Source organism: Theropithecus gelada, chromosome X (assembly GCF_003255815.1).
Source record: "Theropithecus gelada isolate Dixy chromosome X, Tgel_1.0, whole genome shotgun sequence".
NCBI lineage: Eukaryota > Metazoa > Chordata > Mammalia > Primates > Cercopithecidae > Theropithecus > Theropithecus gelada.
In genome coordinates this window covers 117,029,369-117,046,638 of record NC_037689.1, presented here as the reverse complement: position 1 = coordinate 117,046,638, position 17,270 = coordinate 117,029,369, and the positions used below count along the sequence as shown (strand labels likewise).

At 42.4% G+C, this 17,270-nt stretch overlaps 2 protein-coding genes across 5 annotated transcripts in view; one reads left to right on the top strand and one right to left on the bottom strand.

The window, feature by feature from the left end:
- Positions 1 to 636: 636 nt before the first annotated feature.
- UBE2A (ubiquitin conjugating enzyme E2 A) lies at positions 637 to 10,913 on the bottom strand. 4 transcript variants are annotated; one of them, XM_025372167.1, is made up of 6 exons: positions 10,625 to 10,913; positions 10,399 to 10,472; positions 9,980 to 10,005; positions 3,790 to 3,879; positions 2,387 to 2,475; positions 637 to 1,928 (listed from the first exon to the last, which is right to left on the bottom strand). In XM_025372167.1, the coding sequence occupies exons 2-6, from the start codon at positions 10,422 to 10,424 to the stop codon at positions 1,800 to 1,802; spliced, it is 360 nt and encodes a 119-aa protein (XP_025227952.1). In that variant the 5' UTR covers positions 10,425 to 10,472; positions 10,625 to 10,913; the 3' UTR covers positions 637 to 1,799. The 4 variants fall into 4 exon arrangements, with proteins under 4 accessions (XP_025227952.1, XP_025227949.1, XP_025227950.1 ...); XM_025372164.1 differs by having other exon boundaries at positions 10,399 to 10,479; positions 10,625 to 10,907; XM_025372165.1 differs by having other exon boundaries at positions 10,399 to 10,449; positions 10,640 to 10,853.
- A 2,693-nt stretch (positions 10,914 to 13,606) lies between these two features.
- Positions 13,607 to 17,270, top strand: part of CXHXorf56 (chromosome X CXorf56 homolog) — a 31,801-nt gene continuing 28,137 nt past the window's right edge. Inside the window, exon 1 of the mRNA XM_025373463.1 lies at positions 13,607 to 13,632. The gene's annotated coding sequence lies outside the window, so the exon portion shown is untranslated. The remainder of the gene's footprint in view (positions 13,633 to 17,270) is intronic.

Genomic DNA, 17,270 nt, shown 5'->3' with positions numbered 1-17,270 from the left:
AAAAAAAAAAAAAAAAAAAAAAATCTAGTAGTTTGGTACTGTTTGTTTTTGAGCTAGGGCTTTTAAAGAGGTGGAATGTCAGGATCAACAAGTTAGATCTTGGTCTCTGAGGGTGCGTCTCGTTCTGTCACCAGGCTGGAGTGCAGTAGCACAATCTTGCCTCACTGCAACCTCCGCCTCCCGGGTTCAAGCGATTCTCCTGCCCTCAGCCTCCCAAGCAGCTGGGACTACAGGGGCGTGCCACCACGCCTGGCTAATTTTTTTGTATTTTTAGTAGAGACAGGGTTTCACCGTGTTAGCCAGGATGGTCTCGATCTTCTGACCTCGTGATCTGCCCGCCTCGGCCTCCCAAAGTGTTGGGATTACCGGCATGAACCACTGTGCCCAGCTCTATATTGTTAATGTTTAAAAAGCATTACCACTTATGACTGGAAAGAAGAAAAAAGGTTCTCTCCAGAAGTATCTTTTTTTTTCCATTCCCAGAATGAGTATTTTTGCTTTTACCTTAATGTTTGAGGGGGGAAATGAGTAGATATGAGATCCCAGTAAGAAACCAATACAAAAAGTTTATACTGAGCTAAAAAAACCAAACCAAAACAAACAAACCAGAAAAAAACAACAATGATACCTTGACTATGAAATTTTAAGGTTATTTTTATTTACAACTTTGAAAAATGTACATTTTTTTTACATGGGTTACTTGTGCAAAGTTAGATTTGGAAGTGATAAATGCATAAAAGGTGACAATAGAACATTAGACAAAACATTTACAAGCCTTGTCCCATACTGCTACTTAAAGGTACTATATATCTAAAAGTATAAATATCGAAAAACAGATTGCAGACATTGGCTTTAAAGTTCTCAGATGCTGAAAGGGAAGAAATTAAAGCATGCAGCAATAACTCAGGATTTGAGTGGAAAACAGTTGGCCACAGATATGCTGTGTTCCCTTCCTTGAATTCATTAAAACTCTAAAATAAAGATGGACAATTGAGTTTATTCATCTAGGGCAGCACTGATCCTTTAAAAAGATTAAAGGATCTCCAACTTTCCCTAGCTCAAAAACTCATGCATGTTTCCATTCCTCTGCTCCCACACCTCTTTTAAAAAGCAAAAACCCAGAAGACCAATATTCTGAAACTTAGCATGAGTGTGCCCTGTCAGTAGCTTGCAAAGAGAGGATGTGTCAGTTACTACAATTGCTGTACTCCTTTAGCTGAGTCCTTCAACATTCTCCTTGCCAGTAAATACTATCTTGTAATTCATATGACTGAGATCTTAGTATCACAGGATTTTTAGCTCCCATTCCTCCTTCAAAATTGTTTACATGGATTTGTTTCTATTCTCTGTAGGCCATATTCCAAACACATTCACTTCTAAATCCAACACAAGTGAAGGACCAGCCAGGATGAAACACTCAGCAATCATTTCATTAAAAATAACATCCTGGTCATCAAGCTAAGCATAAGCACCTCTTGTATAACAATTCATCTTAAAAGCTTAAAGTACAGTAATAAAAATAACTGCTTGAAAACTGGAAATGAAATACAACAGAAAAACTGAAGCATTAGTAATTTTTGCAAGTAACCCAGGTACAGTACATTTGATTTCATAGAGGGTGTTTTCTGATGTTTAAGGAGAGGGTAGAAGGGGTAGGAAAACTTGGCAAGGAAGATGGAAACAGCACAACAGCTATTTTGCTTTTAATAAAGTAAATGTAATGACAGGAGTAGGGAGTGACAAACACATCAATATATATTTTTCTTATGGCCAGCTTCTTCTTCAAACTGTACCCGGGGTCAACAATCACGCCAGCTTTGTTCTACTATTGCAGAAACACGCTTTTCATATTCCCGTTTGTTCTCCTGGTACAGCTGAGCAGCCTGGCTGTTTGCTGGACTATTGGGATTGGGTTCATCCAAGAGAGACTAAAGAGACAATTTTTTAAATGTCAGTTACTTAATGCAAAACAGCTATTTTATAAGGTAGTGACACTCAATTGAATTGTCCTAAGTACAGCTACATTTCTTGTCTTTAGCACGCAAACCCAGAGTTACATGAATCTGCTAGTAGCTAGGAAAACACATGTGGCTTGGGTCTTTTTTTTTTTTAAAGAGAGATGGGGTCTCACTATGTTGCCCAGGCTGGTCTCAAACTCCTGAGCTCAAGCAATCCTCCCACCTTGGCCTGCCTAAGTGCTGAGGTTACAGGTGTGAGTGACTGCACCCAGCTGACTTGGGTCTTAATGGTCTACTTTTAATCTATAAAACAAACAAGCTTTGACCAAAAATAAAAAGGTCTATTACATTATGACTTTCAAAAACAATTCAATTGCTAATATAAACATATTAAAAGTTATAGTTCGTCACATTAAGGAAAAATTCACCTGTATGGATGTTAGAATGGAAGACACATCATAGGTTGGACTCCAACGGTTCTGAAGTATGTCCAGACATATACTACCATCTGCATAGACTAAGAACAAAGAAGTAGGTACATTAAATGTAACAAGACCACTAAGGTTTTAACATTATAGACAAAACAAAAATAGTCAAGAATACTTTGCTTTTTAAGTTTTAAAAAGATTCCTAGGTTGCTTCCCAGTTAACTGCCTAAAAAGATGAGTCATAACCACCACTAGTGAAATAATCAGGATGATCAGAGAATGTCAGATGTGATCAGCATAAAACTGGAAGATACTTAGTGTTCATCCTTTGGAAAAGACTGCCCTATTATCCAGGAAATCAAACATTTTTGAACAGGGTCCCTAGCTATCCCCAGACATGTGGGAAATTCATTCCACCAAATTTGTAGGCTGTATCGCCTATCTGAAATAACAAAAGATCGCTCAGAGTTCACAAGATTTCATCTTGACAAAAAGATAAAAATATGTGATACCCTGAAAAATACTTCATTAACCTAAATAAAAGGCAAGCTGTTCTAGGCTTACTACTATTTTAAAAAGCGCAAAGCGGTAAGTTAGAATCACCTGTGGTGCTTTTCTGACATACCGTATGCCTGGCCCTCAACAACAGAATCCTATTCAGTAGGTTTGAAGTGAGGCGAAGGCATCTGCATTTTTATTTTTATTTTTATTTTTTATTTTTTGAGACCGAGTCTGGCTCTGTGGCCCAGGCTGGAGTGCAGTGACGCGATCTCAGCTCACTGCAAGCTCCAGCTCCCGGGTTCACGCCATTCTCCTGCCTCAGCCTCCCGAGTAGCTGGGACTACAGGCGCCTGCTACCACGCCCGGCTAATTTTTTGTATTTTTAGTAGAGATGGGGTTTCACCTTGTTAGCCAGGATGGTCTCGATCTCCTGACCTCATGATCCGCCCGTCTCGGCCTCCCAAAGTGCTGGGATTACAGGCTTGAGCCACCGTGCCCGGCCTGGCATCTGCATTTTTTAAAATGTTCCACAGTAATTCTGATATGCATCCAATGAAAACTACTTTTCTAAATGCTAATGAAAATAATTACAACACAAGACTATCCCAATCTGGCCTAGCATTAAAAGGAAACCTCAAGAGCATCCTTCGTTTTGTTTAATAAGGAAATGACAAAGATCATCAAAATCAGGAGGCTCCCAGACTCCAAGCAAAGGGAAAATAACTCCACTGCTTCAGTTCTAGGACAAGACAGCCACAGAAAACCAAGAACAAGTTCAGCTTTCAGGAAGCAGCAAGCTGCCTAAACAAATACTCAGGCACCACAAAATACACAGGAAATGTGGAATACTCCATAATAAACACTATAGTAGTTTAAAACACTGTACTAAAAGTGATACTTGCCATTTGGATGGAACATCTTAGAGACAAATCTAACTGTAGGTGGTTTATTTGGATATTCTTCAGTGAATTCTATTGTAAGTTTAAATGTTCCTGTAGTTAGAAAAGAAAGATTTAAGAAAATGTATTTATCACTTTGTTCAGTTGTACTTTGTTTTTAATGCTATGTGGGTTTTTCCAAGTATTAAATAATGCAAAGATACAGGGTAGAGAGGAGAGGCCAGGTAAGAAATACATCTCTAGGAATTGCTCTAAGAACTACTCAAATGTGATTTTTTGTTTTGCCATTATTTTCCCCCAAACTTGAAGACAGCCATCATAAACACAAAATTACTGCATACAAGATAACTTTAGCCACTGTACATTTTGAAAACATCCTTAAAATAAGAAACTGGGCCCAAAATTTGGCCTTCCTCCTTTAGAAGACCAAAAGACCTCAAAGGCCTATTTTAGTCAGCTGCCATCTTAAACTATCCAGTGATTTTTAAACAGACTGGAAAGAATGGAGGCACAAAGGTTCTAAAACCAATGCCAGAATACAAATCCATAATCAAGCTATTTTTAAAATAGAAGAGAGTAAGTATAAAAGTGTTCACTCTGGTTCCTTTTCATGTCATAGTGATCCTATAATGAAAACTTAATTGAATTTAAGCCAGGAAAAACTTCATAGTCCTCAGAAACCCTTAAGTATGGCTCATAAGGTACTTCACTATAAAATCAACTCAATTATTCACACATATGGAAGGAATTAATGGCAGAAATAATTTTAAAATCATATTTTGTTTAGATTGCATTCACGTTTCCAGCAAATTTATTTTTCTAATGTTTGTTTACGCTACTATTGAAATTAAATTATTTTTCTTAAATATATGTCAACCTAAGGTAGCAGGAGGCCCTAAAGCATAGTAGGTTATAAACTTACTTACAAGGCATGGACAAACTGGATCTCATTCAAGAATTTTAAGATGTGATCTGAGGAGATTATGTTCTTTAAAATATTATTTTCAATTGTTTGTTGAATAAATTCAAGAAAACAATTGAGCAATGTTTTTTCCTCACTGAAATCTGTTCAAGTAAACTTAAAAGAATCAGTTTCTCTATGGTATAAGGTGATGCATGTTCCACTGTATTACTCTGGTCCATTTAACAAATTATTCTAAAACAACAGACCACACTTCGGTGTATTTCTTACTGGTTCCTTCAGAGTTAGCAATTTATTTCCTTTTTGTTCTCATTAAAAGGTTTATCACTGCTTAAGAAAAAGAGAGAAGACTATAATCATTCTAGGACTAGATCCGTGACAAAGCAATATCAAAAAGTTTGTTTTTAGCAAGCTCATTGGAAACGATTTGCTAACAAAGCTGCCCTTAGTATGAACAAGTGTCTCAAAGCTTCATAGTAATATAAAATGCAACATATAGAGACATTATATTCCTCAAACTATTGTTACTCCCTATTTTCTTTTCAAAGCCAGACCTGAAGATACTATGTATTATAACTAAGGAAAGAAAGTAAAATCTTATGGAATGGACAAACATATGCCCTTTAGAAGTATGGAAGTATGTCCATCAGAATATACTTCACCTTTATCACCACCTGGTCATAAATCTTCCTCTTTGTGAGGAAGAAAGCACAGTTCTTCCTTTTCAGTATTTATTGACATTATAATATGCAAGAAAAAGCGGGAACATGTTAGAGTTCCAAACTTTGAGTTTCCTTATGTATTATGATCTCAAGTGTAAACACACTTGGATCGATGTTGCAATCTGACCAAATTATGAGTAAGAGACGCTGCTCTAAAACTGGGAAGATGTAATAGCACATGGACATCCCAGCTACTTTAAAACCATCACTAAATATGATATCTAAAGGTAGTAAAGCAAGACACAGGGAAGCCATAAGCAAAAACAGTACAACATACTGGCTAAGAGCGTGAGCTCTGCAGTCAGACAGGTCTGGGCCCAAGTCCTTGCTTTGGTACTTACTAGCTGTGAGACTTCGGGGAAGGTGTGCTCCTTGACTAAACCTTAAGTTCCTCATTTGTAAAATGAGATTAATAATAGTACCCACCACACAGCATTGTTGTGAGGTTTAAATGAGAGAAATATGCATAGTGCCACAAAGTTAACTGCTCCAAAACCATGAGCAACTATTTTTGCTATAATAATTCTAAAGTTTCACATCTCTAGACTCAGCTGAAGGAGGCAAAACCCAAAAATCAGAACTTAACTATCAGTAAGAAATATACAATTAAGGCATTCAGATATTAAACAGTACTTTTAGGTCTACATCAAACACTCACAGTGCAAAGCAAGTTGAGTACCTATGTTGGTGGCTCACAAGTTCCTTGACTTGAGCTTTCTGCATACACTTGCCCAGAAGTTCAACTAGGTGATTACCTAGCTACCAAAGAAGTTAATCACAAGTCTTTTAAAACAGTTCACTTAATATCTTGAGAAGTGAAGCAACCTATTTATGTCTACTTGAATATAAATTAAGACTTAACCCAAATCTTATTCAAGGTACACATTAAAAAGAGGGTGAAAACTTCACTGCACTTTTAGTCACATTAATCAGAGCCTGTTTAGTATAACCTTCAATGTAATTTCTAAGCTCTAAACAAATGTTAAGGGAATTTAAAATCCCAGAATTAGTATTTTATGCAGTCTGAGACTAGAGCTTACTCTCTGAATATTTAGAAGGCTAGGCTTTAAAATAACTGAAAATGTAAGCCTCACCATGGTTGTACATAATGTATACTAATTTTGTTCATCTTCCCGAGGCTAAAACATCGTAAGGAAAGTATCAATTAATCCATCTATACAGGGAGACCACCAAAATTATATAAACGTGTTAAGTTTATATAATTTTGGTGTATGGCAATAAGGAGTGATAAGGTTGAACTAGAGGGAGTATATGTTCTGCCTAAAGACATTGACAAAGTCAAGTTTTGGAAAATACTGTGTTGGCCAAAGAAAACACACCTGCAGGTGTTTTCTGCTATTTGGCCACCAGTTTGTGACCCCTGAGAAGAAAGCAAAATACATGTAACTTCAAAATTATTTTTGATGACTGAAAATCCATTTTTCAAGTAATATCCAAAACTCTTCATCATAGGATTTATTTATCTGTAAAATACTCTTAGTGGACTTTAGAGATTCATTTTGAAAACGATTTTATGACTCAGAAATATTTCCAAAAATTAAAAAAAATAAAACAGATGTATACCCCAATTCTAAAGAACACATCTATTATGAAAAGCAAATACCAGTACCTTACCATGTCTATTAACAATTTTTAGATTATGTGATGAAGATTATATTCCATAACCTTTGTATTTAGCATGTATACCAAGATATTCTGATGAGGAAGCATTTCTCCCCAATGTTTTGGTAGTGTAAGCTCTTAAGAATATATTCCTCTTATTGTGTGAAGTTAAACCAAAATACCCTTAAGTGTTGCTTTTCTTAAGATTTCATCACTCTAACTAGGACCTGACTGTTCCAGAAACTTCCATAACGAACAGTTTACAACGAAGAAGCAAAAGTAGTTTTGGGGTTCTTAATTAACATAATACATTGGAAACAGCAAAATCAACTATGCCACTTATCCCTAATCAGTCTTTTCTCTAACTGTAAAGTCCCCAACTGTAAATAAAGGGCATTCAAAAAATGGTTAAGGCCGGGCACAGCAGCTCATGCTCGTAATCCTAGCACTTTGCGAGGCCAAGGTGGGCGGATCACCTTAGGTCAGGAGTTCGAGACCAGCCTGGTCAACATAGTGAAACCTCCCTCTACTAAAAATACAAAAATTAGCTGGGCGTGGTGGCGGGTGCCTGTAATCCCAGCTACTCGGGAGGCTGAGGCAGGAGAATTGCTTGAACCTGGAAGGCAGAGGTTGCAGTGAGCTGAGCTCATGCCATTGCACTCCAGCCTGGGTGACAAGAGCAAAACTCCATCTCAAAACCACAGTGTTCCAGATACCTGAGGAAGCATCCATGGGTAGCAGACTGTTCAACAGAACAAATCAGCCTGAGTAATTCCTTTCAGTAATGCTAGGATGGAGATACACATCATCAAAAATAGTACCAGTAATGTCAAAGGTGACAGTCCTGGTAGATAATGGACTCCATAAGTACCTTTTCAATTCATACCACTTAAGAGAAGCACCCTTGAAATATTTAGGTAGCCAATCCCCAGCAAAGCGATGTACTATTAATAAAGCTGTGCCCAGCATAAAACAGAGTAAAATGAGGAAAAAAGAAGCCAATGAAAACAAAGCCTACTAGAGCTAAAGCAAATACACAGTTAATCTGTACATTTAAATCTCAGGTATAAAGAACTAGTGCTGGCTGGGTACGGTGGCTCAAGCCTGTAGTCCCAGCACTTTGGGAGGCCAAGGCGGGTGGATCCCAAGGTCAGGAGTTTGAGACCAGCCTGGCCAACATGGTGAAACCCCGTCTCTACTAAAGATACAAAAAATTAGCCGGGCGTGGTGTCGTGCACCTGTAATCCCAGCTACTCAGGAGGCTGAAGCAGGAGAATCACTTGAACCCAGGAAGCGGAGGTTGCAGTGAGCTGAGATCGCGCCATCGCACTCCAGTCTGGGTGACAGGGCGCGACTCCGTCTCAAAAATAAATAAATAAATAAATAAATAAATAAATAAATAAATAAATAACTAGTGCCAATCTGGTAGAGGAAAATTTAAGTCTAGCTATAGTTTCTTGCTACAAATCAGTTCAAATGATTAACTGCACCAAAGTAGTATGCCCTTACAATCACTGTCTCCTGCTGTCATTTCTTTTCATTGCAGCCCTGAAGAGCAATGATATTTACCCAGGGGGTAAAGGTAGAGAGGAAGCTAAAAATATTCAGGTGACTGTCCACAGTTTCCTGGGGAAATCTAACTACTTGAGATGAATTATAGACTTAGTTGATATTGACTTACCTCACAACATTTTGCGGACTGGTAGCATCAAAAAGCAATCCGGCTCAGCAACATAAGTATGTATTAAGTAGTTTGCAGAAATGTTTTTGTTCCCACCTTCAAACTGAAGTGTGTGTGTGTGTATAAATGCTATGTGACCGAATGAAGATAAATCATTGAGGAAAAAAAATAACAGAAACATCCTTTTCCTTTTTTAAAAAACCTCAAATATTAAAGAATTTCATAAGTTCAAATACTTTAATCATCCTTTAAATGTATTAAACTTTCAAAAAACAACAACACACACACACACCACACACACAACTGAGTGCAGAACTATCAATGTCATTTTTCTGGTTGTGATAGGGTCTAGTCATTCAAGATGTTACCAAACCGGAGGGTTTGGGGAGAGGACTGGGTTAAGGGTATAAAGGGTGTCTCTCTTAATTTCTTGCAACTGCATATGAATCTATAATTATCTAAAATCATAAAGTTTTTAAAAAGCAATTTACACATGTGTTTTTAAAAGTTAAACCTAAATCACTTAAAAATTATGTACCTACTGGTACATGTAGTACTTTCAAGTAGGCGGGACACTGATCAAAAGGGTACAGTGAGGCTAACTTCAATTGTGAAGCTGCTTTGAAATTACTGATCATAACGTCTTGATGAAAGCACACACTGTAAATTCACTTAAAAATAAGAAACAATACTGTACTCAAATGAGGCATTTAAGACCATCTTAGAGAAGTGAGGCTGACAGGCATTCAATGTCAGATTGTAGAAACCAGACAGTTGAATGGAAGGGACGCTTGCATCCACTCAACATCCAACACACATCTACCAAGCACCTGCTGACCACAATTCCTGCCCTTAGGGTAGAATTCTGAACCAGATGGTCTCTGGGGTCTCTGCTGACTATCAGCAACTGGTTGGGTTTATACTAATTCAGTGATGGAGGGCTGAATTTAGCAGAATCACAGCCCAAGCCTCAAAAATCCTTAATACCAGTGCTATGATTGCTCCTTTTAAAAAGTGACTGCCTTCCCCAGATTTTTTTTTAAGAAAGCAAGAAGAAAGGTGCAGTTCTAGTCAAGCATACAATATCCAGAACGACCAGCTACACACTGCATTCCACTCAAGCCTTTAGCAGACAGAGACTAGGCAGAGCCAGGTTCCTAAGCAGGAGACACTTCCAGGATGAGTGGGAACCCATTCCCCAGATGATCAGGCTCCTGAAAAGTGGGTAAAGAAACTCTCTCTTACCATCCTCAAACGGGGTCCCTTCAGGCCTGCAACACAGAGAAAAATGGTCAGTTCCCACTTAAGGGGCCCCCTTCTCCCTGCTTCATCTGAGATGGCTATCCCGAGCTCTGCCACCTCCCGCACCGCTGCCGGAGTCGGAAGCCACTACAAATAGATGTCCCGGGCTCAGAGACACAGGGCAGGCCGCCGCGCCTAACCGCCACCACTCCCCGCCCCGCCCCCCTAGAACCCCAAGCGGTTCCCCCTGGCAGCGGGAACTGAGCTAATCGAGGCACAGGCTCCGGGGAGGCGCCTAGGCCCAGCCAGACCCAAACATTTTCCCCTACCCCCTCGGCCTCCACGGGGGGCCCGCCTTGGAGCGCAGACCGAGAGGGCTCGCGTCCCCCGTTCTCTCGCCACCGCCACGAACGCAGACTCACCCGAAAATGACCGCGTTCCACACCATTATGTTGTTCTCGGACGGAGCCCCGCTGACTCCGGCTGGAGGATCCTCCTGCAACCTTCGGGAAGACAGACAGGGGTCCCCCTAGGCCGGCACTGGCGCCCGCTCCCGGCCGCTCCCCAGCCCTCCCCGCCCGGCGCGCCTCGGGACCCGCCCTGTGCCCCGGCTCGCAACCCCCGGCCTCGGCCGTCCCCTCGGTTTACCTCTTGAAGTCCCGCATGAGGCGCCGCCGAGCCGGAGTGGACATGTCGCGAGCGGGGTCAGGGGTGGGGCATACACTGGGGTCTCGGGTTCCCGCGGCGGGCGACGAGGCCGAGGACGCTGAAGAAGCCGGAGAAGGGGAGGCGGAAGCACCCAGAGGCACCGCGCTGCCTCTCCGAAGTCGAGGGTCGGTCTGGCGCCGGCTAAGCACCACCCCAGTGTAGACGGGGGCTGAACCAACCTGAGAGAAGAGAGAGGGGGGTGGAACGTCGAGCGCCGGACAGGCCGTACCAAGACGGGGCGGGGGGTGCGCGAGGAAAGTTGCTTATGTCATTAAAGCCCCGCAGGAGGCCGGGGGCGGGGCCGCGAGCTCAGAGGCGTGGGGTACGCTGGAGCCCGGGGCGCTGGAGGACCTCGTGGTGGAACGGGGTCCATCCCCACCTGCTAATTCTAAGGCAAACCCTGGGAAGTTTTCGGCTTTTTTTCTTTTTCTCTTTTTTCTTCCTTTTTTTCTTTTTCTCTCCTTTTTTTTTGTGACCAGATCATTCATGAGAGCGCGCACTATGCCCGGGGAGGAGGGGGGAGAAGTTTGGAAGTCCCAAACTAGAGGACGAAGGAGTGGGCGGAGGTAAAACCGGTTCTCAAAAAGCGGCAACTCTAGGGTGCCCAATCCCTGCGGACACCGGAGATTGGGGTCGGAGGGGTGCGGAGCAGAGTGATTGGTTAAAATCACGAAAAATCAAAAGAATAAATCGGCCTTGACTATGACCGGCGGGCGGGGCGGGGCTGTGGGATTGAATGCAGGATTGGGCGCTCAACGTTTAGGCCAATGATCACCCCAGGGCAGAATGAAATGGTGTTGTATGTCCTGTGGGAGGGAATGGGAGCTTAAGGCAGGCAGAGTAGGGTTTTGTTTTGTTTTGTTTTGCTTTGGGCACTCACAATTTGGCTCTGGAACCACATTTCCCCTTGGTAGTTCAACAAGCCAAGCGACTATTATATGTTCAGAAGAGTCCACAGTATGAGACTATCCGACTGCAGGGAGTTGCAAGGACAGTGGGTCTGAAGTAAAAGGAACGTGGAAAAGCTGCAGGTTGCAGGAAGAGTCACAGTCCGTGGACCTGCAAAAGCAGTAACAGTTTTAAAGGATAATTTTTAAAGGTCAACCCAAAATAACTTAGAAGATAGGCATAATACACATTTAAAAATTATTGAAAATAGGAGAAAGGTAGGTTTGGGTTAAGTCATCAAGAGTTTTGAATGCCAAGCTAATGGATTCCTTGGAAGTCCATTAAGCAGGGAAGTGACATCATTAGAGCTGTGCTTATCAGAGATTGGTCTCAAGAGAGCAGGCAGGAGACTCTTGCAGTATCTAGGTGTGAGATACTGAACCAGGCAGTGACAGTAAAGGCAAGTAGGATATGAATGAATGGGGAGGACTTGGCAACAGGTTGAATATGGAGGCAAGAGAGAGGAAGGAGTCAACAGAGGCTGAAACTCTAAGCCCCAAGATAACTGGGGATTTGAAGGTGCCATTAACAGAATTACAGAATAGAGAGAGAGGGACAAGTTTGGGAGAGGAAATTTTGGGTGGGACTTACTGAGTTCATGGGACTGGTGAGACATCCCCATGAAGATGTCCAGAAGATATCAGATGTGCAGGAATTGTTTCTAACATGAGAAGCAGGAGGCACTTGACAATGGTAGTAATTCTAGCTGCTGTTTAATAACAGGTACTTTCATGGTCAAGGATTTCTATCTCCCATTAACTCCAATATATCAGTTAAGGCAAGTCTCCCTAATAGCATCACATTATGGCTGTAGTAGGAAGGGGGTACAAAAATTTAAAAAAAACTTTTTTTCCTCTCATCTAGGAACTTGCAGTCTACTAACACACACATACACACATATGAAATCAACAAAAGCAAGATCTACAAAAGCGAGCATATTCGTTTTCATCACTGCTTAACAAATTATAAGTTGTTGGCCAAGCCCGGTTCATTGCAGTTGTAGGACTTTGGTCCCTATTTCCTTACTAGCTGCCACCTGGGAACTACTCTCAGCTCCTAGAGGCCACCTGCATTCCTTGCCACGTGGCTTACTCCATCTTCAAAGTCATCAACAGAGAATTTCTCTCCTACCACATCCCTCTCACTCTTTGAATCTTGTTTTCAGGAAGAGCACAGTCTACTTTAAAGGCTTACCAGATTATGTCAGACCCACCTTGTGGATGATCTCCCTATCTTAAAAACATCTAATTTGGGACCTTTATTGCATCTGCTAAATTTTGCCACTGCAGAACCTAGATTACTATTTCATTTAATAACTGGGAGAAAGTGTGCGTATATACCAAGGACCAAGAATCTTAGGGGAGGGCAGCATCTTAGAAGTCTGCCTATAACAGCAACAGCAGAACCAGAACGGTTTCAGATTTCCAGTTTTTTGTTTGTTTGTTTGTTTTGTTTTTTCAGATTTTGGAATTATTTGCATTATAAAAGTTTCAGGTTTTGAAGCATTTGGGATTTTGGATTTTCAGATTTGGGATCCTCAACTTGTAGAAGTATGTGAAACCACAGATGCTGAGAGATTGCGCAGCAGAGGAATCGTCATTCTGGTGGGATCAGGACAAGCTTCCTGAAATGGGTGTATTTCAATTTTGTTTCAAAAGAGATGAAAGCAGAGCTTGAGAGAGAAGAACTTAAGCAGTTTCTGTGAGGGCAATGGCACAGACAAGGGCATGGAGCTAAACCATATTCTGGGAATAGTGGGCAGATGAGCTCGGCTAATGGAGAGATTCTTGGCTGGGGAATGATGAGAACTCAACTAGGAAAAGTGAGAGTGACAGAAGTTGATTAAATGCCCTCAAATGCGAGGTTGGGGAATTTAGGCAGCTTTTATAGGTGTTTGAGCATGAGAGAGATGCATTGAAAATATCCTTTTGAGGCCAGTCATGGTGGCTCATGCCTGTAATCCCAGTACTAGGGAGGCTGAGGCAGGTAGATCACCTGAGGTCAGGAGTTCAAGATTAGACTTGCCAACATGGGGTAACCCCATCTCTATTAAAAATACAAAAAAATTAGCTGGGTGCGGTGGCGAGGACCTGTAGTCCGACCTACTCGGGAGGCTGAGGCAGAAGAATTGCTGGAACCCAGGAGGCGGAGGTTGCAGCGAGCCGAGATCATGCCACTACACTCCAGCCTGGGCGACAGAACCAGACCAAAAAAAAAGAGAGAGAGAGAAAATACCCTATTAAGAAATGGCATGTACCATACTGGAGAGTATGAAAGGGACTGAGAAGCTCCTGTTACTGGATATACATGTCTGAAATTTATTGAAGGATATAGATGTATGTAAGTTTGTTGTGAGCTTGTCTGTTTTTTGAAACCCCCTTTCTCTTCCTTCCTTGGACTACATAATCGAGAAAACTAACGGCTGGGCGCAGTGGCTCAAGCCCGCAATCCCAGCACTTGGGGAGGCCAAGGTGGGTGGATCACCTGAGGTCAGGAGTTTGAGACCAGCCTGACCAACATGGAGAAACCCCGTCTCTACTAAAAATACAAAATTAGCCGGGCATGGTGGTGCGTGCCTGTAATCCCAGCTATTCCGGAGGCTGAGGCAGGAGAATTGCTTGAACCCGGGAGGTGGAGGTTACAGGGAGCCGAGATCGCACCATTGTACTCTAGCCTGGGCAACAAGAGCGAAACTCCATCTCAGAAAACAAAAAACAAACAAACAAACAAAAACTCAGGAGCATGACCCAAATGGTTGGAAGCCCCGGGCACCTGCATGGGAATAGCATTCTCTGACTAAGGAATGAAACTGCATTGCAGGAACACCGTGCCCCCACATTCCTCAGCAGAAGCAGGGTTGTCATAGCAAGCAGCGATACAGAAGATTGTTTTCCAGCATGATGATTATCAGGCTAGAACATACTAACTATAGCGCAGTTTGGCCAAGCATTCTTTCTACCCTCTTTTGACCTTGACATCTTGAAGAAATACCCTCTTCACAGCCAAGCACCACCCCTACCCAAGAGCAGGGGTCCGGAAAGGACAAATCTCCTCAATTTAAAGAAAAGTGGGCTGGGCACAGTGGCTCATGCCTGTAATCCCAGCATTTTGGGAGGCAGAGGTGGGAGGATCACTTGAAGTGAGGAGTTTGAGATCAGTCTGGGCAAAAATGCAAGACTTGTCTCAGAAAAAAAAAACCAAAAAAATTGTGAAATTTCATTCATGAAGATTTCAACATGAAAAATAGATTTTTATTTTCCTGAACTATTTTGGGTTAGGAGACGAAATTAAAGATCGTTTCTTGCCTTATCAGGCTATAAGTTTGTATTTCTGTTATCCAGTGAAGGCAAATGAATTTTATTTTCCTACGGTTTTCACCTCTGTTGATAAAATTTAGCACAAACAGCAACAAAGCACCAACAGAAAATAAAAATCGAAAGGTCTTTCTTGACTCAAATAATCTCAGAAAATATTTCAAGAGAATCACTTTTAGGAAGCAACAGTTAGCAAAGTGTGTGCTTTTGCTCTTGACAACTTGTAGTATGTTGTTCATCTTCAGCCTCTAGGACATAAGTGGGAGCAGAGGGGAGAGAGAGAGAGAGAGACAAAGAGGTTAGGATGGAGGGAGGGGAATATCAAAGTTGAGGGAAATGGAGACATTAAGGCCTTGAAAATGCGATTTCAGGCAAGGCACAGTGGCTCACGCCTGTAATCCTAGCACTCTGGGTGGCCGAGGCGGGCGGATCACCTGAGGTCAGGAGTTCGAGACTAGCCTGGCCAACATGGTGAAACCCCGTCTCTACTAAAAATATGAAAAAATTAGCTAGGCATGGTGGTGCGTGCCTGTGATCCCAGCTACCTGGAAGGCTGAGGCAGAGAATCTCTGGAACCTGGGAGGCAGAGGCTGCAGTGAGCTGAGATCACGCCACTGCACTCCAGCCTGGGTGACAGAGCCAGACTCCGTCTCAAAAAAAAAAAAGAATTTCACTACCTGCTAAATTACTGAATCAAAGAAAACAAAGACATGATGTGGTATGCCGAATAATGCACAACCCTGCCCCCTCCGCCCCCCCACCCAGATCTCCATTTCCTTATCTTTGTAACTGGTGAATATGTTACCTTACATGGCAAAAGGGACTTTGCAGATGTGATTAAATTAAGACTCTTGACATGAGGATGTTATCCTGGATTAAAGGGGTGGACCTGAGGCAATCACACCAGTCCTTATACCAGGGATGAAGTAGGAGTAAAAGAGGAGGCCATGTGATGACTGAAGCAGAGACTGGAATGATGTGGCCATCAGTGAAGGAGCCAAAGTATGTCTGCAGTAGGAGTGGGAAGAGGCAAAAGATGGAAGCCTGAAGCCCCCAGAAGCAATCAGACCTGCTGACACCTTGACTTTAGACCGCTGATACTGGTTTTGGACTTCTGATGTCCAAAACTCTAAGGTAATAAATTTGTGTTGTCTTAAGTCACCAAGTTTGTGGTAACTTGTTACAGCAGTAATATGAAACTAATACACATGTCTACCATGTTGTACATGGGAATTCAGTCAAACCAGCCACATCCACCAGACCAGGGCTCAGCAAACTACAGCCAAATCTAACCTGCCATTATTTGTCTATGGCCTACAAACTAAGAATGGTTTTCTATATTCTTTTTTTTTTTTTTTTTTGAGACGGAGTCTCGCTCTGTCTCCCGGGCTGGAGTTGCAGTGGCCGGATCTCAGCTCACTGCAAGCTCCGCCTCCCGGGTTCACGCCATTCTCCTGCCTCAGCCTCCCGAGTAGCTGGGACTACAGGCGCCGCCACCTCGCCCGGCTAGTTTTTTGTATTTTTTAGTAGAGACGGGGTTTCACCATGTTCACCAGGATGGTCTCGATCTCCTGACCTCGTGATCCACCCGTCTCGGCCTCCCAAAGTGCTGGGATTACAGGCTTGAGCCACCGCGCCCGGCCTTCTATATTCTTAAACGGTTGAAAAAAGTCAAAAGATTTAATAATATTTTGTAACACATGAAAATTACATGAAATTTGGCCAGGCTCAGTGGCTCATGCCTGTAATCCCAGCACTTTGAGAAGCCGAGGTGGGCAGATCACGAGGTCAGGAGATTGAGACCATCCTGACTAACAGGGTGAAACCCCATCTCTACTAAAGATACAAAAGATTAGCCGGGCGTGGTGGCGGGCGCCTGTAGTCCCAGCTACTCGGGAGGCTGAGGCAGGAGAATGGCATGAACTCGGGAGGCAGAGCTTGCAGTGAGCAGAGATCGGGCCGCTGCACTCCAGACTGGGAGACAGCGAGACTCCATCTCTAAATAAATAAATAAATAAATAAATAAAAGAAAATTACATGAAATTCAAATTTCAATGCCCATAAATAAAGTTTCACTGGGACACAGCCATTTTCTTTCATTTATGCACAGTCATCCCTTGGTATCCACAGGGGATTGGTTCCAGGGTCTGTCTCAGATACCAAAATCCACAGATGCTAAAGTCCCCCATTTGGCCCTCCGTATCTGTGAGTCCTGCATCCACAGATGTGGAGGGCCTACTGTATTGGCTGTGGCTGCATCTGTGCTACAATGGCAGAGGTGAGTGACAGAGGCTGTGTGTGGTGCTCTCATCACCTCATACTGC